A 23,903-nucleotide genomic window follows, 5' to 3' on the forward strand; every position below is an offset into this window, starting at 1 on the left:
CATGTCATCCGGACCATGAAGGGATGAGAGGCCGAGACCCAGGTTTTAAGTCTTGGGAAGAATGAATCCCAAGTTAGGTCTAATTTTCGTTTCTCTCCTACTTTCCTTCCATGCAATCAATCCCCTATTTCTATATCTTCCTTGCCCTTCATAAGAAGTGTAGTGGCACATGCCTGCAATCAGAAGACTGAGACAGGTGGATGGATCGTGAGTTCAAGGCCAGCCTGAGCTACATAAGGAGACCCTATCTCAAAACAGAAAAACAAAAATAGTAACAACAAAAAGAGAGGTAAGTGAGCTTTTGTAACCATAAGTGTGCAGCCATGTGGCTGGAACTCTGAGGGCTCTGAGGGAGAGGGGGAGGGAAAGAGAGCTGAGCTGCACCCAGCCACAGGGCTGGGGTGCAGGGGGACGAGGGGTGAGTAGGGCAGGAGGCAGGGACTGCAGAGCCTGTGAGGGGCCAGGCTGAGAACCAGCCTCTCTGGGCCCATGTGACCCCAGCTGAGAGCCTAAGGCTGAGGAGTGGTGGATGGATGAGAACCTGTGGCCCCCTGCTTTGTGCTCTTCTCGACACTCAGATTTCATTCCTATTGGCCAAGCCTCCGGCGATGTCCATCTGAGGATGCCGCCATCCTTTCCCCAGGAGGTCCTATGAACCTTATGTCCAGAGGCCAGGCCCTCCTCTGGGCTGCGCAGCCCTGACTTGGTGTTGCCTTGGCATCCAGCCATTGGGAATGCAGTACTTTCTTCTCCCCTCCAGCCTGCGATGCCTTGGGAGTCAGATGCAAGCCCTTCTTTCACACTTCAGCCAATATGATCTGTAGATTCCCTGGCACACAGAAGGTACCCAGTGCAGGTTTGTTTTGTAACCAGTAAGTGAATTGCCCAATGGCCACCTACCAGGTGGGCTTAGGGCCTTTCCACTTCTCCTGGCCACTCAGGTGTGGGCTTGGTCAGAGACAATCTCACATCATAGTGCTCTCCCATCTCTCCGTGTTTGCAGATTCCTTGCAGGGCAGGTAGGGGAAGGAGCCCCTCATGACCTAAGTAGGGAGCTTGGGATTTAGCGAGGTGCAGGGAGTGACTTGAGGTGGGACCTGCTGACTCCACTGCACCTGGTCTAATGCTCAGATGAGTAGTTGAAACCAACTAGCTTTGGCAACAGGGCCAAAACAGCATCATGGGAGGCCCAGGTTCTAGAAGGCTTTGGTGGTAGGAAAGGCTTATCCCATCCTCTCGGGCAGGGAGGGGCACAGGCACCCAGAGTGCTCAGGAGCCTGGCAAGATTTGTGGGAGCAGAACAAATGGGGCCAGAAGAGTCCTACAAGCCCGGCAGGTAGGGTCAGCACAAAGGAGAAAACGGAGGCACTGGCCTGGATAGATACTTTCCAGGTCTGGGCTCAACATGGAGGAGGTGGGCATGGCTCAAGGCTTTCCCAGGTGGACAGACTGTGCACCAGCGCCACTGAAGAGCAGAGTCTTGGGACAGAAGAGATGAGCAGCATCCCCCTACTCAGCAGGCCCCAAAACCCAGAGACTCACACACACCCAGCTGGAGGGAGAGGATCTGGCTGCTTTTCCAGAGTGGAATAGCAACTTTCAGTTACCCCTAAAGAAAGAGCTGACCCAGGCAAACAGAAGAAGGCTCGAATCTGAGAGCTGGGCCACTCCTCGTCCTTACACTGATCTGCAAGCTGGCAGACACCAGGTACAGGGGCACTGCCACAGGGGGAGCAGGGGAAGACCTGGAGTAGCCTCTGACCTTGGGTCTTACTTCCTGAGTTCTAGGGAGCCCTTCTAGCCAGAAAGAGAGCAGCAGAGAAAGGAGCTGGCTGACTCCAGAAATCTGGCTTCCAGTTCTGTCACCAATTGGTGTGTGCCCTGAGCAAGTGACTGTATGTCTCTGAGCTTCAGTTCCTATGTCCACTGGCAGGCCTGACCAGAACTCATGGACACAGTGTGGGTGAGAGGAGAAGACAAATAGACCAACCTTAATGCTATCCTCATGCATAAAATAATAGGCTGGACCTAGATGAGGCTGGTCATGCCAGCTTGGAAATCACTGTAGCTGGGCCTCAGTTTCCCCAGTCAGCCAGCACTCAAGAAATAATTATTGGGTATCTACTATGTGCCTGCTTAAAGCATGGGCTGAGGAGTCACACTGACCTTGGTTTAAATCCCAGCTTCACCCATTCCCAGAAGTGTGATTTGATAGCCTCTGCCATTGAGCCTTAGTTTACTCATCTATAAAATGAGGGGTTAGTTCTAGAACCACCTCACGGGGGTTTGCGAGGATGAGACGATGATGTATGTAAAACTCCTAGCACAGGTGGGAAGTAAGGGCTAATGTCTATTCTAGCTGCATGGTTCTCCAGGGTAGGGACCCAGCGTTAATGTGACAAGTTGTTCCCACAGACAGACCGGCAGGACTAATGTTAAACAAATACTGACCTGAAGAAGTATCTCCTCTTGTGTAAAATAACAGGCTGGACCTAGATGTTGCTCTAGGTCCTGCAGGGCAACTCCGGAGGGCTTATGAGAGTCTATGTCTCAAGATGGACTCCCCTGACAAGGCCTGCTACCCCTTGCTGCGTGTCCTCTGGGGCTGCTGGCCGCCTATGTCCCAGGGGAGTCTTACCTGCTTGCCTTCTCTTGGGTTGCACACCTGCAGTATGACCGGGGACCCCGGGGAGGACATTAAGGTGGAGGTGGCAGTCAGACACTTCCCCTGCTGCTGGATGAGGTGGTCACTAAACAGCCATGCCTGCGAGACAAGAAAGGACAGCTCTGGATGGACAGATGGGTAGAGAGGTGGTGAAACAAATACACTGTGTACTTCTGTAGAGTTTTCTACAAATAACTATAGAAATTGAGCGTAGGTAGATGGTATCACTGTATAATTCTTTTATTTTCTCTCTGTTTGGAAGTTTTCATAATCAAATATTAAGGTAGAGAATCTTGGCTGGAGCCGGCCAGCGGGACGCAAGGAAGTACCAAAGGATGCTGGGGATGGGGGAAATGTCAGAACATGGGACCAGGGCAGCTAGGCAGCTGGTTCACACTGGGGTCTCTGGGACCTGCTCTAGTGTTGATGCGACATTCATGTGTTTGCTCGTGTGCATATACAGTCTGAGGTCTGTGGCCTGTCACACAAACTGGCCATAGCTGCACCCCAGCAGAGAACTGGGTGCTCTCTGGGTGGCAGCTCTCTCTCTGGAACAAGACAGTAGGTGGCACTGAGGGCTGGACAGGGGATGGGCATATGGCAGGAGCAGAGTGCAGGCCCCTAGGAAGGAGGTTTTGTGGAGGATGTAGACAGGACAAGAATAAGCAGAGGGAAGCCCACCCCTGCTCAATGCCCTGACTCCTTTCCCAGTCTCGATGGGAGACCCTAAGCAGCTTACCTGAGCTGGCGGGGGGTTCTTGGCAGACCCTCTGCAGATCCCCATTCCCAGCAGGAAGTCACCAGCTGTGTCCTGGCCCTGGGATTCTAAGCAATTAACCCCCTGCTTAATGATGCCAGGGAGCACTTCTTTCACGGGGACACTGAGAGAAAAGGCAGCAGTCAGGATGGTCCCCTGCCCTCCCTATCACCCACGTCCTCCTCCAGAGGGCAGCACCCACTCTCCAAGGTTTCTGTGACTTGCACACCTGGCCAGCATGGGAGGTGAGCAGGTGAGGGGAAGAAGGGAGCAGCTTCAGCCCCCAGTGGGTTCGTTTGGGAGCCTCAGGCCAGGCCTGAAACACAGAGGACCCTGGGAGGAGACTCAGGGCTCCTCAGCCTGGGACCTAAAAGTGGGCTTAACATCCAATCTTAAAATGACAAGGGAGAGATCATTTTGGAGAGGCAAACTGAAAATACACAAATATGAAAAGGTGTTAAGTCTCACTAAGAATTAAAGAAATACATATTAGAGTAGATGTTATTTGTTTACCATATATTTGTACACATAAACACACTTTTTTTTTTAACACTCAAGTATTGGCAACAGCTGTGAGATTTGATATGCTCACAGACTACCAGGCAGAGCATACATTAGTTCAACTTTTTAGGGAGGCAGTGTGGGATTAGGTACCAAAGTCTTTAAAAGTGTTCACACTTTTGACTTAACAGTGCCACTTTGAGGAAATTATCCTATGGAAATAATCATAGATGTGTTAAAAGACATTTCGTCTCAGAGAGCTTGATTCTGAAAACAGTGGCAACTCCTAGTTATCTAACAACAGGGGCTGAGCTACATAATTCTGATTCAACCACAGGATCAAAACACTCTGGCCATTACAATGCCTGTGTGAGAGGATGCGTGGTATGTGGGAAAATGTTCACAGTATTGTGTTAAGTTAAACAAGCATGTTTCAAAATATTATATTAGTAAAGCTTTTTTTTTTTTTTTGTGGCACTGGGGTTTGAACTCAGGGCCTCAGGCATGCTAGGCAAGCACTCTTACTACTTGAGCCATTTCACCAGCCCTGTTTGTGATGGGTATTATCAAGATAGGGTCTCGTGAACTACTTGCCGGGGCTGGCTTTGAACTGGGATCCTCCTGATCTCTGCCTCCTGAGTAGCTAAGATTGCAGGTGTGAGCCACCGGCACCCGGCTATTAAAGCATCTTCTATGCATGGGAAAATGCTTGCATGTGCACAATAACCTCCACCCCGACCCCCAGCCATAGTAACAAACCTAAAGAGGCTGCCATCCCCAGGTGAGGCAGGCTGTACACCTGGGTTCAGAAGGTTCTTGGATTATGGAACCCCTGCGGAAGTTGGGGAGAATCTGATAATCTCACCTGCCTCCTGCACCTCTGTCCCCAGAAAAGCTGGGTCTAGGGGGAAGAGGCATCATGACTTGTCTGGCATTGCTCTGTGTGAACACCCTGCAGCACCCGGTCAAACCAGGTCTTCCTTGGACTGCTTGGAAGCCTGTGGAACCCAGAGCTGATTTGCTTTCAGGGAGCCTCAGGGCAACCCCATCACCTTCTCTCCTACACTCCTAGCGACAGCATACTCTGCCTCCACATTCCCTTCAAGAGGTCATGCAACTCTAAGCAGGGGTTGCAAACTGCTGGCTCCTGAGCCAAAGCTAGTTCCAGGATGAAATTTGTCTGACCCGCACAGTTGGTGCTGCTTTTAATTGGTTGGCAGTAGTAAAGCAGGTAACACAGAAAAATCTAAGTCTAGCCCCTCTTGTAAAACAGGAAGCTTAGCCCTCACTGATCTCCAGCACAGCTGTAATACAAGCACCTGTCCTTGCTGGGTGGGGCCCTTTGTATCCCAGTTTACCACAGTCCCTACCACTCCCTATTGCCTCATCCCAGCACTTGACTCTAGAGGCAATGTGTTCCATCTCCCCTCTCTATAGAGACAAGATGCCTGTCAGAGCCTCCCTGAGAACTGTGCTTAGAGGGGAGTGCATGCCACAAGGGGTCCAGGGTTGCTCCTGACCCTCGTGTGCTTTGCTTCACCCTGCTCCCTGTGGCTTGGGGAGGTGTGAGGAATGCCATCTAATCAGCGTCAGAGGTGAGGGATGTCATTCACATGTGGCTGCCCAGCAATGTCTGCAGAAGGAACCCTGGCCTGAGCAGCTATGACTGAGCAGATGCTGCTCCTGACCTGTCTCTGGGGTTGTGGTCCTGGGCAGCCAGGATGGTGGTCAAAGCCACCTTCTGCAGTTACCTGGCAGGACCTGGCCGAACTGCCCTGTCTGTTGGTAGCACTCTGACATTTGCATCTGCTTCCCTCTCTGTGGCTCTTCCCTGAGAGCTGCCATTAGACCTTCCAATACCTTCAAAGAAACAGCCATAGGTACCCATTCCTCTTAACACTTCACCTCCACCTGTTAGAAAACTGCCATAATATCCTGGTTTGGTTAGAAGAAGAATGTTTCCTGCCTCCTGCTTGGAATTATTGTAGTAAGTATACGACGACATCCACTATGTGACCAACGGCCTCATGAAGGTGGTGTCTTGTGCAGTGCACAACCTGCATGACTGTTTCTGGCAATTCTAATAAAATTAATGAGTTAGCAGCTGGAGGGGCCAGCTGCAGAGGTCTGGTCTAGGCAATGGCAGTGGGGGGATGCAGGTAGGCCTAGAGAGTGGATGCCTCTTCTTCAGCCTTCTCAGTTGGTCTCTGGTGACCAACAATAAGGACCTCTCTTGGAGGGAAATTGGCATCATTCAGGCTGACACGTCTCCTTTCTAACCAACAACCTGATCCTTGCCTGGCCCTCACCCTTGGAGCTGGGGGCTGGTCACCTACCTAGGAATGGGTGACAAAACCAACTGGAGGAGACCTGTGTACCTCACTTAACACAGCTATCATAGCTACTGTCCCATCTTGGGATTAATCCAGCCACTTCTTCCTTGCTGGCCTCCGGGGATACTATGGAGGGGCTGGGGCTGTCGAGGAAGGCTCATTTCCAGTCCTCTCTGCACCTCCTGCAGGCTCCCCTCTCCTGCCCTTGGGTTTGGGGTCCATGGGCACCATCCAATGTGATAAGAACCCTAACAGAGTAGAGAAATGGCTGGGGTTTTTTTTTTTTTTTTTTGGGTGGTGCTGGGGTTTGAACCCAGGCCTTCAAACTTGCTAGGCAGGCACTCTACCACTTGAGCGTACACCAGCCCTGCTCTTTTTGACGAAGCCTCTCGGAGGTGACACGTGTGAATGGGCACAGTCCCTTACAAGCAGTCACGTCAAGAGGTATTCGCTCACTACATTTGTACAAATGTCCTGCCCTTTGCAGACAGTTGGCAGCCTGGTTAGCCCCAGCCCCGGGCTGCCCACTGTCCTTCAAGGATGCTGCATCACTCCAGTTGGTCTGGAATCTCCTGGAAATTGTTCACAGGTCCTTTGGTCTTATTTCTTTCCAGGCCTGATTGTGTTGGGGAATTTGGCTTTGTTTTATTTGGGTTGATCATCAAGCTTAATCCTGGAACACACCTACTACCTAGTGGTGGCCACTTTTCAGAAATTAAATCTGTCCTCAAAGGAGAAGGAGATTTGCCTCCTTTGAGGACATGCAGGCGCTGATGGATGGAATATTCTAGAAGTGTCCCATGGCAATGCTTAGAAGAAAGCTGGTAGCAGCTCTGGAGGGAAAATGCTAACTTCCGACACTACCAAAGCATACTGACTATTTATTCTCTCAAAAATGTTTGAGGTAAAAAACAAGCCCCATGCCAGGCACCCGTGGCTCATGCCTACAATCGTAGCTAATCAGGAGGCAGAGATCAGGAGGATCTTGGTTTGAAGTCAGCCTGGGCAAGATAGTTCACCATACCCTAGCTTGAAAAAAACCCATCACAAAAAGGGCTGGTGGAGTGGCTCAAGGTATAGGCCCTGAGTTCAAACCCCAGGACCGCAAAAAAAAAAGAAAAAAAAAGACAAGCCAGGCATACTGGCTCATGCCTGTAATCTCAGCTACTCAGGAGGTATAGGTACGATCTCAGTCCGAGGCTAGGCCAGGCAAAAGCTTGAGATCCTATATGTAAAACAAACTAAAACAAATAGAAAGAGCTGGGGACATGGTTTAAGTGTTATACTGCTTGCTTAGCAAGCTCGAGGCCATCAGTTCAAACCCCAGTCCTGCCAAAAAATATCTTAGAAATGTTTACCAGGTGCCAGTTTTGTGATAGAGATTGTTCTAGGTGCTAGAAAGCCACAGACAAAACAGATCAAAGCCCCTGCTCTCATGAGCTTACAGGTGAGTGCAGGAGATGATGCCCAGTTAACTATCCAGATAGATGCTAGATGCTGACCCGGGCTGTGGAGTAAATCTACCAAGGCATGCTAGGGACCAGTGTGGTGGTCAAAGTGGTGTTCAGGGAGAGTCCCTGAGAAGGGGCCAGTTGAGTCAAGATCTGAAGAAGGTGAGGAAGTGACCCGTGTGGATGGCCAAGTCACTGGAAAGGTCTTAGAAACGGGAAGATGGAGCCCCAGGTCACCCCGTTGGTCCTGTGTACATGCATGCATGCTCCGTATGGCTGTGACCCTGTACGTGCGCAATTTGCATTTTGTCTCACTGGGTAAAGCAGAGCTTCCTACGTTTCTTCTGTCTCTATGGCTTCGACCCTAATGCCTGTGTGGTGTTTGTTATGATGGCCATGGTGTCTCTCATTTTCCCAAGCAGTGGTCCAGCCTGTGGTGTCTGCTGGGTACAGGTTCTCCTTTGGCTGCTTTATTTCCTCAGGAAAGCTCCCAGCAGGGAGAGAACAAGGTCAAAGGCGAGGAGGTCTGCAGCCTTTGCTGCAAAATGCAGGTTGTTTTCCTAAGGGGACAATATCCATTCTAGGGCCAGGAGCCAGGCTGTTAAAGACTTCCTTTCACACCTAACTGACAGCTGCTGGCAATGGTCCTCAGGTTCCCCAGAGCCTCCTTAGGAAGATAACACCAGCGGCTGGAAGGAGCTAGACAAATGGTGGCCAAGGTCCTCACACCCAAGCTGACACCTGAGACCAGGGCTGCACTCACGTGAGCTCCGGATAGACGTTCTCCAGGTACCAGCGGAAGGACTTGCAGTCCATCTTCTTCCTCTGCTCAATTCGAGTGGCCACACTGAAGGAGGACACAGAGCTGGGACAGGACCATGGCTGGGAGGAAGCCCCAGGAGGACCTCAGAAGCTCCTTGCTAGGCTCTAGCAGGCAGGCCTTCTCTTCCCACCTACCTCAGGTGAGTGAGGGCCAGCAGCCATGTGAGCTGCACCATGTCATCCTCTGACCTGTGTGCTCACCCCCCCCATCTCCTGGGTCCCCCTTTCCCCCTTCTCAAGTCCTGCTCTGATGAGCCCAGCCCATGGGGCCACACTTTACCCTTGGCTTCTCACTCCCAGATACCTCAGCATGCCACAAACTGGTACTTATTATTATAGAAAGCAGAGACTTAATGAACTAGAAGTTTCTTTTCCTGCTTCCAGTTTAGGACAGACATAAATAAACACAGGGAAAATGATTCATTCCCGATCAGTCATTGACAATGTTTCCACACTTTTCTGACCACAACCTTAAGTAAGAGATAAATATACCTTCCATTGTGATGCAGTGCTCCCCGCCCCCGCCCCGTGCACATACACAGGCACATGTGTGTGCACACACAACTGAGAGTTCAAGAAAACAATACTTACCCTTAATTGCAATCAAGTCTGATTTTCTATTCTGTTCTGTACTAATATAATCTATGTTGGTTTTCCTCTTCCTCTCTTTTTTAATGCTGGTCACGACTCACTAAATAGATTCTACAACCCATCTGCATTCTGAAAATGCTTAACTAGACTATGGTCATAACAGTCCATTCGAGGAAAACAGGCTGACAGAGCCTGATTCTGGACAGGGGTTGAGGCAAAACCAGAAACATCTTCTGCAGATGCTGCCAGCTTTGGCCAGGTGACACTTCCATAGCCAGGTTTCTCCCATCATCTCTCCCCATAAGCTGTGTGTTCCAGATGAGGGTCTTGTCCCTGTATCCCACAACCCAGCAGGCTGGTTGCTAGAGAAACTGTGAGTGGCTCCCCAGGGTGCACACCACTTTATATTCTGCTGGGGTGTACTGACACAGGTGGAGGTGCAAGTAGGGAGTTGGGGGCCCACCTGCCAAAGGCCTTCCCAATGGCCGAGGGTCGGGCCTCATAGTAGTATTGCTTGTACTCGTCCATCCACACCTCTGCAGTCCGCTTGGTATTCCTACAAGGAGAAGAAGAGCAAAATAAGGTCACCAAAGAGGTGACAGGGTTAGTTACAATCAAGATGAGCTTTTACACAATCTTTTGTAAGCTATGGATTTCCGTCAACTTTGTACGTCTACTCTGACTCTTCACTGGGGGGACTCTATACGCCAAAATAGCTACGTGTGGGGAGAGAGGACCTGTGCAAGGATATTGGCTTCATCAAACTCTGGTGACAGCCCAAATGCCCTCCGACAGAACTATTGATTACTTCCACATGATGGAGAATAAAGCAGCCTTGAAAAAAGAAGGCTGGGCTAGTGTATGCAGATAGGGAAGGAGGTCTGTGACAAGTGTTGGGGAGCAGAGAAGCAGGCCACTGAAGGAGACCAGCAGAACCCCATTAACACAAAAACCCAAACCCCCAAACTGTATATGTGGAAATGGAATTAAAGCCTGCAATGATATTAACAGCAGTGTTCTAGTTAAAGGCCTGAAATGCTAGACAGGCTACTATTAATAATAGTTCTGAAGAGGCAGACAGTGTGACACACACGAGAAAGAATGGGTAAAAGGGACTCCCACTTTTAATGGAATATTATATTATATTAATATTATATTCTTTCTCTCCATATATGTTATTTGTATTGGTCCTGCTTGAGTTTTTGCAGTAAACCTGTACGACTTTTGTAATTAAAGAAGCAATAAAATTGGAGTTAAGGGAGCAAAATGAAACTGCTGGCTATTCAGTAGCTAGACATGGGAAGCTGCTGCTCCAAGCCTATCTGCTGGCCTGAGAGGAGAGACTCGTTCTTAGGAGGAGAGGGGTGCTCAGGACAGCCCTCTATCCCCCTCACCACCCACACTAGGACAGTGGGATATGGGATGGTCTTCTCCTGTGAGACCAAGTATGCCCTGTGGCTGGGGACATGGATGGACAGACACTTGACCGAGAAAAGGCTGGCATCCGTGAACAGTGCTGGGTTCTCAGTGAACACTTCACTGGGTCATTTGGCCAGCTTCCCAAGACTGTCATAGACAAAGAGAGTCAAGGCATCATCCTTTCACGCCTCCAAGTACCTGGAATCCCAGAAATCAGACCTGAGAGGGGCAAATGTGGAAACTGAGGCCTGGGAAGCAGGGTAGCAGCCCACATCACATGGGGAGTAACGGGTAGTGCAAGCTCTGAAACCACGGTGTCCTGTTCCTCATCCAGGGCTCTTCCTGCTGTGACTCACCTTATGTAGGTGAGGGCATTGCCCTCGGGAAAGTTGTAGGGGTGCCGCTTCCTGAAGACGTGGCCCACGCGGCTGCAGGGCACGATCTCCAAGCTCCCACCGCACATCCACACCCTGAAGGACAGCTCTGCAGGAGACAGCAGGGTCAGGAGGGGAAAAGGCCCCTTAGTAAATCCTACTTACTAATGGTTTTGCTGGGGAGGGGCTAGCTTCCCTTCCCTTTGGTGTCTCCCTGGAGGTATATGCTGGGGTCAGAGCTCTAGATCTGATAAAGTAGGGAGCTTGCCCACCTTGCACGGCTCGCACCATGCATGTCTGTGCACACATGCACACGTATATACACACTGTTCCTTGGTGAAGAAACACCAAGATGATAGACAGTAGGAACACTACACCAGACAGCAGCATCCTTTCCAGACTGTGTCCAGAAGACCTTGGCCAGACACAAGCTAAGGATGGACGCATGTGCTCGTAGGCCAGCTATGGGCACCTACAGGGTGGGAAACCGCCAACCAAGCCAGGCCAGCTGGCTTCTCTCTGACTGGCCCCAGGCCTGTCTCTAAGTCCAGGTGGTCTCCATGGCCCTCTTGACGTACACTTCCTTCTGAAGGCGGCTGAGGAGCCAAGTGAGCTTTTGCAGATTACTGTGGTCCCCACTGGTGTTGGGAGATGCAAGAAGTGGCCAGAAGGGGACATAACACAATACCCTCTCTGTTCCCCTTTTATGGCAAGGACCCACCTGCCATCTTGACAGCTGGCTTAGCCTCACAGAATCTCTTCTGACTTTTTACTTTCCTTCATATTTTTTTTCCTTATTCGCCACTATACAGATATGGATTATGTTCCTTTATATTAACCCTTCAGTTGGATACCCTGTGTCATTAAAACACCTCTTTCTGGTCCCTGAAAAGCCATAAAGTAAAAACAAGAAACAAAAAAACCACCATTCTCTCATGAGTTCCCACCATGGTCCCATTTCTCACTCCCAGATGACCCAAAGGATTGTCATGGGCTCTGGCCAGGCCTGGGACTCTCACCTGGCATACTTGGGGCTAGGCTGTTCCAGTGTCTAGCAAAGTAGAAGTGGAGGAAGTGTCGCCTCCTGGCCAGCCTGTGTGTGCCAGGTGATGCACAGATGTGGCTCATTGACAGGGCCAGTGGCTCATTGACCACTGGCATTCTTGGTCCAACACACACTTTAATGGGCTTCTCCCAATCTGCCCATAACTGCCAACCAGCCATCCTTTTCATGGTCAGAGCTCTGCAGCTGACCTCGGCAACCAAGGCTTATAAGTGGGGACAGACCTGGGGACAGATGGTCTGTATTCTGGTTCCATTTCTTCCAGACTAACTCTGTTATGCTAGTTAAGTCGCCTCATCCCACTCAGCCCACAACATTCAGACTATTATTAATTATTGTTATTATTATCAAAAATGGTACTGATGACAGCAGTAACCACCATCGATTTTCAGAGCAATTCATTCTGGCCTATGGTGTTTACATTCAGTAGCTAATTCTCATGGCAACCACATAGATTATTATCTCTGTGGTTTTGCTTTGTTTTGTTTGACCTTTGAGATGAGTTCTCATTACATTGCCCAGGCTGATTTTGACCTCCTGGGTTCAAGTGATCCTCCTGCCCCAGCCCCCTGAGCAGCTGGGACTGTAGCTGGGTACCAATGATCCCAGATCTGTCTTTAAAATAAGGATTGTGAAGCTCAAAGGTTTTTAATGACCTCTCCAAAGTCATCCAACTACTCAGCTGCAGAATTGCTTCATAAAGTTCATACTTTGTCCAGCCAGCTGCACTTTTTGAGTCAAATTCTTTAGTTCATATTTACTGAGTACCTATTTTATGCCATACACTGTTCTAGATTTTCTTATACCCTACTGTGTGTGGAGGTGGGGGGGATGGGAACTCAGTAAGTTAAGTAAAGAAGAAAATGCATAGAGGACATAGCAAATCAGAGGGTGATGTGTAACGGGGAAAAATTAAGCAGGGTGGAAGCTGAGGACTAGTGGAATTTTTTTTTTGGGGGGTGCTGCATTATTATTTTACTATTATTATTATTTTGTAGTACTGGGTTTGAGCTTGAAGCCTCACACTTGCTAAGCTGGTACTCTACCACTTAAGCCATGACCCTAGCCTTTTGCTTTTGGTTATTTTTCACACAGGGTCTTGAGTTTTTGCTCTGGGCCGGCCTGGGACCATGATTCTCCTAACTATATCTCCCAAGTAGCTGGGACTACAGGCATGAACTGCTATACCCAGCTTTGAGTGATGAGGTTTGGTGAACTTTTTGCACAGGATGCCCTCAAATCACCATCCTCCCAATCTCTGCTTTCTGAGTTCTTGGAATTATGGGCGTGAGCTGCTGTGGCGGGCCTGGGGGCGCGGGGGTGGTTACATTTTTAATTAGGCTAATTAGAGAAGTTTTCACTGAAACAGGTGAAGGAAAGAGCCATGTGGCTCTCAGGAAAGGAACTTTGCAGGCAGAGGGACCAGCAAGGGCATATACCCAGAGGGAAAGGCATGGCTTAGGGTAGAGTAAGGGTTGGAGAAGTGGGAGATGATGGTGGAGTTTGGTGGAGTTCATGGGGACGGGGTTGGCCTGAGAGCCCAGGTATTTCTGGGTGTTCTCTAAGGGACAGAATGCCCTGTTGGGTTTGAGCCATGGAGGACCATGACGCAGTCTAAGGTGACTCTCAAGGTTTCCACACCTACCAGTCTCTCTGGGCTCCTGCATATAATGTCTTAGGAGACACCAAGGACAGGTCTCTGTTCTGGTGTCTCCCTTCCTTTCATAGAGGCATAAAATGAAAGGCTGAAAGCCACCAGGGACAGGACTCTCCCCTTTCCAAACTGGCCCAGCCACTGACTGCTGCTGGTGGAGATGTTTCTCTGAACTTCTAAGAAACAAAGCCCTCACCAGAACCACACAGAAGCACACCACACATCCTTTTAAGTTCCCCACACTGAGCCCTCGCCTCAGGCAGAGTTTGAAGTGAGCTATTTGATCATTCACTTGCTTCTCAGTCAGTCCCCAGCCTACAAAGTAAGAAAAGAAAGAAAGAATGAAAAAAAAAAAAAAAGCCTCTGGATGCAAGGGGACTGCCCCTTCCCCTGCCTTAGAAGCCAGCTTTGCCAATGCTGCCTTCCGGCTGAGACTCAGGACACAAAGGAAGTCACTTAGGCCCAACACACATGAAGGGGGTCAGGATGGAAGGGTCACTGCACCCCAGTTCCAGAATTTCCTCCTCCAAATAACTGCCTGCAAATGGATTCCAAGAGTAAGTGGTGGAGCAGGAACACCCCTGCCCGTTTCTGCTGTTGGTGTGCGTCCAGAGCGGGCCCGCTCATCTGTTGTCCCAATGGCGAAAGAGCACAAAGCCCTTCTCCTAACATCTCGCAGACACAGACTGACTTTGACAACCCACAACACTGAACTGGCTATGTTAAAGTTGCTGGATGCGCCTGACAGATGTGGTGTTTCCTGGCTAACATCTGGAAAGCTGCATCCGCCTCAGTTTCCCCACCTGTCCAATGGGTGAGATACCACCAGCCCTACTTGTTCCTCAAGAAAAAAGGATGAAAAGGAGACCTTGAGAGAGGGCTGTAAAAGCAGGGACAGGGTTCTGTATTTTATAGCTGCAGAACACTGCTTCTGCTTGGGACACCCTTGGGACGGCTCGCTGCTGGCTCTGGCCACTGTGTGTGAGTCGGGGGGCAGGGGGCCTGCCCATGTGGGCTTCCTTCCTTCCTCTGGCAGCTTCGGTGGCAAGAGGCCAACACTGGGTGTTAATCCCTGATCCCCTCCACCTGGGTGCTATGGGCAGGCTGCCTGTACCCCAAGAGCACAGCACCTTCCCCCTGTGTGTTGGACCTGAGGTCACGGTGCCACCAGGACTGCATTGACTCCATCCTTGTATCTTGCCCACACTGTAAATGGGTCCTTTCGTGAACACCTGTGCAGGGGTCACCATCCGTTCCCTGCCAGGACCCGGCCCGATACACGCATTGCCTCTCCTTCATATTGCTAGTGCCCCAGGAGGCAGGCTTCTTCTCTTCCTACTTTGCAAGGGCAGAAAACGGGGCTCAAAAGATTGGCTGCCTTTCCCCAAGGACATCCAGTTCACATGTGCTACAGTTGGGGTCTGGACTCTCACCCCAGCTAGTGACAACTCCGTGGTGCTCTGTGGCCCTAACATGAAGCTAGAAGCAGCAAAGCAAGCGCCCTTCTGCAAGGTCCCACCCTGCTCCCTTTCCCATGCTCCAGGGAGGCGGCAGCTCCTCTCCTCCTGTGTCTGTAGGGTTCTGACAGCCACCAGCACTGTGCCCTGCATTTTGACCCGTCTTGTCACGGATCACTCACAACCTCTGCAGGAACCTGGGGCCTAGGGAGGCTCAACTCAGCCAGGACCACACAGCTTGAAGGTCTAGGGCCAGGTATCATACACAGGCTGGACCCTATCACTTACACTTAACCACCTCCCCTGCCCCTCCCCGCCACACTGCATACCTCCCCAGCCCTTCTGGTGGGGAAGCAGCCATGTAAGTAAGCTGTGGTCTGTGTTCAGGAGCATCCATTCCTCACACGTGTCTAGCCATGTAGCCACGGGCTCCCCCTGAATACCCAAACCTTTTCATTGTCTAGCTGTGTGTCTCTGGATGAATTGCTTTACCTCTCTGTGCCTCTGTTTTGCTTTTAATTGGTAAAAAGGAGAGCACGGTTCTTTCCTCAGAGGGTCCTTGTGAGTGAAGATTAAAGGACTTGCTACTCGTCATGTCCTTAGACCAGGGCTTCAGAAATGCTCTGTCAGGGTCGTGAGTACTGCTGTGTGTGCACTGTTGTTCCCAACTCACCAAAATTCTCGCCTCCCCAGATGTCCATCTGGGCATCGTACTTTCCCAGGTGGTTAAACCAGGACTTGTCAATCACAAAGATTCCTCCAGCTATGACAGGTGTCCTAGGGGTAGAGAGAGGGAAGAAGCAACCAGTGAGCTGGAGGAGCGAGGAGCCCTGTCTGGTGGCCCCAGAAGCCAAGGACATCTGCCCCAAATCCCTGCCTACAGTCACTGGGTCAGGCTGCCTGCTGCCTCTCGGCCCCTTCCAACTGTTCCCACGGCCTCTTGTTCTCTCTGTTCCTGCAGTCAGGGTCCAAGGGCCCAGAGTGGAGTCAGTACCCGGAACTGTGAGCTCTCAGGGTCCTGGCGACTGATCCCCACTTTTTCCCAAGCACCAACCAGGCTTCTGGCTCAGGAAGGAGGGGATCCAGAGCCCATGGCCCTCCAGACCTGATGGGCTTGGTGGGGTCTGTCCGGGTCATCTTCTGCTCCAGCGGAATCTGCTCCCACTTGAAATGCAGGCTCCAGTCAAATCCTAAAGCAAAGAGTAGGGTGAGGGCTTAGGACAGAGCCCACTGCGGCTGCTGACCCCCTTACTCTCCCACACACAGAGTTTCCTTTGATCACAGCCCAGTTGCAGAGGGCCCTGGACAAGGCTCTCTGACAAGGTGACTTGAGCAGAGACCTGGGTGAAGGTGTATGGGAATTCCAGGCAGGAGCAGCAGCAAGTGCAAAGGCCCTGAGGTGATTTTCCAGAGGGGAAACACATGGCTCCTTTCAGAATCCTCCCCAACCCCAAAATCTACATAATGCCTGGGTTCATTTCTCAGGAGCCAAGGGCCCCAAACAACAAATCCCCTATGACCACTTGATCCCAGCAACAGAGTTTCTAGAGCAGCATTGTCCAATAGAAGTGTCTGTGGTGAGGAAATATGTGCTACATCTCTGCTGTCCAGTGGGGTAGTCAAAACCTCATGTGTCTGTCAAACACCTCAAATGTGGCCAGCACAACTAAGAAACTGAATTGTGAATCTTACCCAACTTTAACTAATTTAAATATAAACATCCAAATCTGGCTATGGTCTATTGTACTGGACAGCACAATGCTGCAGTTTAGACCAGAGTGGACCAAGAGAAATGCAAGGGAAGCCACAAACCTAAGCCATGTACGTAATTTCAAATGCTCTTTTGCCTGCTTCTCATGCCCCTCAGCAGACCCTCCCCACGGGGCAGGACCCACCTCCACGAAGGTCAGCAGATGCTGCCAGGTAGGCAAAATTGTCCAGACTGATGACGTCAATGATGGGACTCACTACACGGGTGTGGTCCTAGGAGAGGAGACATGAGATAGAAGGAGACAGAGGCCCAGCCACCTGCTCTGAGACATGGGGCAGTTGGTGTTTTCACAGGATGCACCTGGGGCCTCCCCAGCACCCTGGCAGGCTCCCAGGAGCTGTGCTGCATCACTTCACCCAGGCTCCTGGAAGATCTTGACTGGGTCCCTTGAACACAGTACCTGGCCTCTTCCTCTCACATCATTCCAAACCCTCCTGGGATCTCAATTCCTCAGAGAAGCCCTCCCTGACTGTTGCAGGCTGAAGAATTTCTTCTTTTAAGTTGATCTCATAATGGCATTCTAGGTAACTCTGGGAAGTGACTTGGGGGCTGGTCATGTGGCTGTCCTGCTGCTGCTTGAGCTGCTGTTTTGTTCACTGTCATTTGTTTTCCTACATGTTTGGGTTGAGTCTTCCCAACTGGACCGCCAGTGGCTTGGGGGCAGGGATCCTATGCTGGGTGGGGTGTCACTCTGCTCCTGACACATCCTCTTCAAGGTCAGATCTTCCACTCCCTTCGTCATCTCCCAGGACACAAATCCAACTCCAAAACACTGGTGAATAATGTGGACTTTACTGTTGTTTCTTTTTTTTTTTTTTTTTGGTGGGGGGCGGGGCATGGATTATGTAGTATCCCACATACAAAATTTAATGACACGTCACAGCCCCTTTCTCTTTGCCCTCCATAGGCGGCATAAAGTGAAGTCCCTCTCTCTCTTCTCTCTCCACTCTGCGTTCACCCTCAAAGCCTTATTATTTGAGCAGGTGTGGTGGGGCACCTGGGAAGGCTGAGGCAGGGCACTTGTGAGTTCAAGGCCAGCCTGGGCTACAGAGTAAGAAACAAACAACAACAAAATCCCCCTTTCTTATTTTTACTTTTGGGGGTACTGGAGGGTTGAATTCAGGGCCTTGAGCCATACCTCTAGGCTTTTTTTTGTTTTGTTTTAGTTTATTTTTCAGGTAAAATCTCACTTTTTTCTGGGGCCAGCCTCAGACCATGATCCTCCAATTATGCCTCCCCATCACTGGGATTACAGGTGTGCACCACCACACTGCCTAACTGCAAAATGCCCAGTTGTAAAACCCCCTCTTATCTGTACCTTAGAATCAGCCCTGCCCCTCAGGCTGTAGATTGGCTAAGGATAAGAAAAGCCTGGGGTGGCTGACTGGGCCAGATTGTCCATGGCTTTTCACTGCTGGGGCTAAGGGGCTCACCTCTCAGACTTTCATTTTGTACTGTGATAGAATTCACATGCCATAAAATTCACCATTTCAGGGCTGGCAGAATGGCTCAAGCAGCACAAGCACCTGCCTAGCAAGCATGAAGCCCTAAGTTCAAATCCTAGTGCTGAAAAAAAAATTCACTGTCTGAAAGTACATTTGAATGGTTTTTAGAATGTTCACATGGTCATTACACCACCATCACCACTACCTCGCTCTAGAACATTTTTACCACCCGATAAGAAACTCTCATCTCGTCTTCCTCTGGATTTACTTATTCTGGACATTTCCTACAACTGAATCATATAATATATGGCCTTTTGTAACTGGCTTTCACGTCACAGAAGGTTTTCAAAGTTCATTCATATTATAACATATCCATACTTGATTTGTCTGGCTAGATAGGATAGACCACTTTTTTTTTTTTTTTGGTGGTACTGGGGTTTGAACTTGGAACCTCACATGTGCCAGGCAGGCACTTTACCTCTTCAGCCATTCTTCCAGCCCTATAGACCACATTTTGATGATCTATTTGTCAGTTGATAGGCATTTCTATTTTTTGGCTGTTAAGAACAGTGTTGCTCTGAACACGTGTGTGCAAGTTTTGTGTGGATAGACGTGGCTCATTTTCATTTCTCTTGAGTCAGAGTCATGGGGTAATTCTATTTAAACTTTTGAGGACCAGCCAGAATATTCCCCAAAATGGCTGCATTATTTTACGTTTCCACCAGGAATAAATGCACGGGACTCCCATTTCCCACACCCTGTCCGCCCTTGCAAGCATCCACCCCTGCAATCAGAGCGGTCCCAGCAGGTGTGACATGCTGGCTCCTGATTAGAGCTGCATCCTGAATGATTAGCAACGCTGAGCACTTTTCCACAAGGTGGTTGGCTATTTGCATATCCTCCTTGAAGAGATGTCTATTCAAATCTTTTGCCCATTAAAAAAAAATAATTGGGCTATTTGTCTTACGATTGAGTTCTAGCCGCCTCATCCTTTTCTGTCATCCTTCCATGGTAGAAGCCCCTACCCTCATCTCTTGTCTTTGAAAATTCAATCTCCTCTTCCTCTCAGCACAGTACACAATGGCCATCCACTGTGAGTCTGATGTGGTCTCACAGCTACCCGGCAGGACAAACGTGATGCCCATCCCCATTTTCAGATGAGAAAGCTCAGTAAGGGGAATCACTCAGGGGAAGGTGAGCCATGATGGCTGCATCTTCACAGCTGTCCCATCAGGCCAGGAACAAGGTGGCAAGTCCCCAGGGCCAGCTCTCAGAAACCCCGGCTCACCTCCTTCACCCGCTGCAGCATGGGCTGCAGCCACTCGGTGTTCACTTCGCAGTGGCTGTCCAGAAAGGTGAGGATGGCAGCTGCTGCCACATCTGCCCCACGCACCCGGGACCGGATCAGCCCTACAGGTGAGAGAGGACAGGACTCAGCCAGCTTGCTTCCCAGTGTCCCCCAAAGTCCCAGGACTCCCTGCCCCATCAGGGGCTGAGGTTTGCTCTGAGTTATTGTGACTGGCTTCCCCTTTGTACCTCCATGTGTTTCCTCCTCCTCCTTCTATTTCTTCCTCCCCTCCCAGTCTCAGCCATCATCACCCCAGGGTCATCCTCAGGTACCCTCATATACCAGATATGAATGGAGAGACAAGTTCAGTGAGTGGAAAAATGCAGTAAGACATGGTTTGCTGCTGACAGACAAGCAGAAAACAAAACCTGTTCCCTCTGGGAACCTCGGTGTGGTCCACTCCAGCCACACCATCGGTGTGACAGAGAATCTTCTAGACTGAAGCAAGCTTTAGTTTGTATGCCAGTCCTTTGCTCACCTTAAGCATGTCATTAACCTCTCTGAGCCTCAGTTGTCTTATCTATAAGATTCAGAGAGATGATAACCCTGTGTGTCACATCAAATATAAAGACAAGGACAGAGCCTGGGACCTAGGGGACCTACATGTGTTAGGTCCTGTTCTTACATTTCCACTCCTCAACGGCATCGTCAGCTGCTCACTGACTGGCCTTGCTCAAGGCGGGGGACCTGTCCGGTCAGAAGAGTGGAGGCCCAGCTCCCTTGGCAGAGCAGTCATCTATGTCCTGTGAGCTGTAGGGAGGGAAGGGCCTCCGAAAACAAGTCACTTCTGGGAGAGATTTCTCTGGTCACAGCTCTGCCCAGCACTCTGCTTCTGTCTAAGCAGTCCCACTGTCCAAACGTCCCTAGTCCCATCCTTCTACTCAAAAGGTATCCAGAAAGCATCTAATCATAAATTTACATCTACTGTTGACAAAACTCAGTGACAGCATAGTCCCAGGCCCCTACAATGCAGTGACTTGGGAGAAATTTCTCTTTGGTCATATGCATGACAATTTGAAGGTCTCCCTTACCAATATCCTTGTGGCCCCTCAGCCTGACTGGTCTTTCTTAAATATATCTGTCACACCCCTCTTTTTCTCTAAAATCTTCAGTGGCTCCCTGCTACCTGCCTTATCAAATTTAAATACTATCTTCCAAAGTCTTCCTTCATCTCAATCTACTCTGCTTATTTCTCCTGCTGACTGGGCCTGGATTCTCACAGGAAGGAAGCATAAGTAGAGAGAGGCTAACAGGCTGGCCTTTGGGTTGGGCCCCCAGGCTGAAATCCTAGATGCTCTACTCGTCACCCTTGAAAAATGACTGAACCTCCTGAAACCTTAGTTTCTCTGTTTGCAGAGCAGAGAAGGCGGTCATGTTGAGGACTGAATGTGAGAACGTAGGCAAAGTGAACGTCTGCTATATGGTGAGCGCTCAGGAAGAGGGGCTGCTGTACCAATGCAAACTCACCACTCACTGCTGCCTTTGCTTGCAGAGTCCTGGGTCTGACCTGCCCTCCACCTGTCTCCTGAAGCTCCCAGCACCCCAGGCAAGTCCACTCCCCCACAGAAACTTCCCTTGCTCATCCCAGCTCCCTCTCCTCCATCTCCAAAGCTACTCACACCACCTGTGGCAGTGGTGGACTCTGACCCTTTGGCCACCCTGACCCTTAGCAAAGCCCTCCAAGGGCCAGGACCATGCTTTGTCCATCCCTTGTGTCCCTGAAAGGGCTCTGCACAATACTGAGCTGTAGTTGATGATCCAAAATGCCCCTCAATTGGAAGCGAGGTCACACCTGCTTTTTCCTTCCTAGTGTTTTTTCTCAAGGCTTGAACCCTTATAGTAACCTTGTAAGGCAGACTTCTCAGAGTGGACAATGGAGGCGGCCATAAGCACAGCAACATGGCTACAATTGTGCTATGACAGGGTGAGCTGTGATGGAAGGAGGGTCTTCTGCAGACCCTGGTCCCTGCCATCAGGTATGGTATGACATGGTACCCAAAGGGAGTGGGGAGGTGAGAGGTTCCCCACAAGACAGGTCCACAGTGGGACCCAGGGTCCAAGCACTTACCTTCCCGCCGGTCATTGCGTAGGCACTTGACCTTGGGAATCCTGGTCAGGAGCAAACAGTCTTCAGCTGAGGGTGGAGGGAAAGAAGGCAAGCATATTCAGATATGGGGCATCAGACCATAAGTGATTTGACTGCCATGAAAGTGCCCAGGAGCTGTCCCAGGTTGGGATGGGGGAGGAGGAAGGGCCATGGTCGATATTACTGGCAGAAGGAATGCCTGGCCTCGCTCCTAGGCTGGACTGAGGAATGCCTGTTTCTATGGCATTACTCTAGCCCCAGCCCAGGGGGCGTCAGAGAGCACCAGCAATGGTAAGCAGCCAGATCCTCACAGAGCTACATAGAAGGGACAGTCTTTTTACATGTGGCAGTTGAAATTATGAAGGATGCTGTTGATGTTGTTTCAAGGCTGGCCTTGAACTCACGATCCTCCTGCCTCTGCCTCCCCAGTGCTGAGATGTTATAGATGTGTGCCACGGTGCCTGGCTATGTTGTTTCAATTTTTTAAAAAACGTCATGACATCAGTATTCTACCCAAAGTAACATCACTTTCCCTTCCTTTGGCTCCAGGGCTGGGGAGAAGTCCTAGAAAAGACCAAAGATCCCCACTTGCCAAAGAGGGCAGTATGTGATGGCTAGTGCAGCCTCCGACGGCTTGCCTCAGCGTTCTGGGGAAGTGGGGTTGGGTGGGGCATACGGGGTCCAAAAAGAAAGGTAAATACTTACGATCAGAACTGAAGTCATCCACTAAAATAATCTCCTGGATCAAGCTGGCAGGAGTTCGGTTCAAGACACTAGGATAGCAGCAGGGACAGAAAAGGAGCCCAGATTTAGGGGTTGCCTCCCATTTATCCCTGATGCAGGGGCTCCCCTACCACTCAGCTCTGGGGCCAATACATTGGCCCCAGGCAACTGACTGAAAATTCCTGGGCCCTGGGAAGAACTCTTCGGGCTCTTCCAAGACCTGGATGATGCTGCTCCTACACCCTCAGGCATGTGGGACCAAGCCCAGATGGTAGAGGGATGCCCTAGTGAGTCACCAGGGCAGGAGCTGGGGCTTCTCAAGCTGCCTGTGGAACAGCCCAGTTGGACCAGAGCTGCCCACCCAGAGGGCCACTGAGGCTCCTGCTGGCCCCAGAGGCCAGGAGGGCTGTTGTTAGGGCTCCTCCACTTCTGCCTTTCCTCTGTCCTTCCTGTAAACCCCCTCTAAGGGAAAGGATACACAAGCTTCTTTACTCCATTGAATACCACTGGGAACGCCTTTCTGAATCCCACTCTAGTCCAAGTTCACTGAGGAAATGGGTTGAGAGGGAGTTAAACTTGACCACAAGAACAAGCTTAGAGGACAGAAGGTGGGCTTCTCTCTGATTCACCAACAGGCACCTACTGGGCTGGAACCTACCCTCCTTGGGTCTTCTGTTCATCCCTGACCCCTCTGTGCTCCTGACTCCTGCATTTCTGCCTTTGTCCTGGACACCTGACCTTGGATTTGACTACTGTAGACTTCACCAGCCCTAGCTTCTCAGAAGGATAGGACTCACCCTCCCAGTGCCCACTGGTTTTCCCACTGTCTGGCCACAGTCCCTGGTCTCAATGTCCTGCCCAGTCGGAGCCTCTGCAGACCCAAGGTGGGGGGTGGCAGTGGGTGTGCTGTGCCACTGAGATGAGGCACTGAGGCTGGGCTTACCTCTTCACTGTACGCAGGAGGGTGGAGCGTGCCTCATTGTGGAAGGTGATGATGACACTGGTGGCTGGCAAATCCAAGGAGTAGGACAAGGACGGGCAACTGAGAAGACAGCAGGGAGGCCAGAGGCCAATCGTGGGGACATCCTCAGGTGGGTTCAGTGCTTTTCTCTGTCTAGTCTCCTGCCCCCTAGACTACTTCTGTGAGGCACAGAGGGCAAGTCTGAAGCCAGGACAAGCCTACACCCCACGTCCATACTCAGTCCTGCAGTGGCCCAGTAACTGGATGGCACCTGACCTAGGGCCCTAGGAGGGAAGCAGCAAGTTGAGGGGCCTCCCTAGGCCTGGGAGATCTTTAGCAAAGACCAAGAGCACCCACAGATCCTGCATCTACTGCCTGCTTAGGAAGGATCCTTCCGGTGAACAGGTCCTGCACCAGGCCCCAGGATACAGCTCAGAACCAAACAGAAGTCCCTGCCAACGGGGTAGGCCAATGGGACAGAA

General features: G+C 50.6%; 1 protein-coding gene across 2 annotated transcripts in view; it reads right to left on the reverse strand.

Annotated features, from left to right (window-relative positions):
• The window catches only part of Galnt16 (polypeptide N-acetylgalactosaminyltransferase 16), an 85,742-nt gene that overhangs the window by 3,207 nt on the left and 58,632 nt on the right, over nt 1-23,903 (reverse strand). For both annotated transcript variants that reach the window (XM_074067700.1, XM_074067699.1), the window contains exons 4-15: nt 23,404-23,502; nt 22,443-22,510; nt 21,720-21,785; nt 19,592-19,713; nt 16,983-17,070; nt 16,193-16,277; nt 15,761-15,864; nt 10,896-11,022; nt 9,584-9,676; nt 8,471-8,554; nt 3,405-3,546; nt 2,639-2,764 (exon numbers count right to left, since the gene is read on the reverse strand). In XM_074067700.1, the coding sequence (XP_073923801.1) occupies nt 2,639-2,764; nt 3,405-3,546; nt 8,471-8,554; nt 9,584-9,676; nt 10,896-11,022; nt 15,761-15,864; nt 16,193-16,277; nt 16,983-17,070; nt 19,592-19,713; nt 21,720-21,785; nt 22,443-22,510; nt 23,404-23,502 (1,204 nt within the window). The remainder of the gene's footprint in view (nt 1-2,638; nt 2,765-3,404; nt 3,547-8,470; nt 8,555-9,583; nt 9,677-10,895; nt 11,023-15,760; nt 15,865-16,192; nt 16,278-16,982; nt 17,071-19,591; nt 19,714-21,719; nt 21,786-22,442; nt 22,511-23,403; nt 23,503-23,903) is intronic.

This window comes from Castor canadensis, chromosome 3, assembly GCF_047511655.1.
Source record: "Castor canadensis chromosome 3, mCasCan1.hap1v2, whole genome shotgun sequence".
NCBI lineage: Eukaryota > Metazoa > Chordata > Mammalia > Rodentia > Castoridae > Castor > Castor canadensis.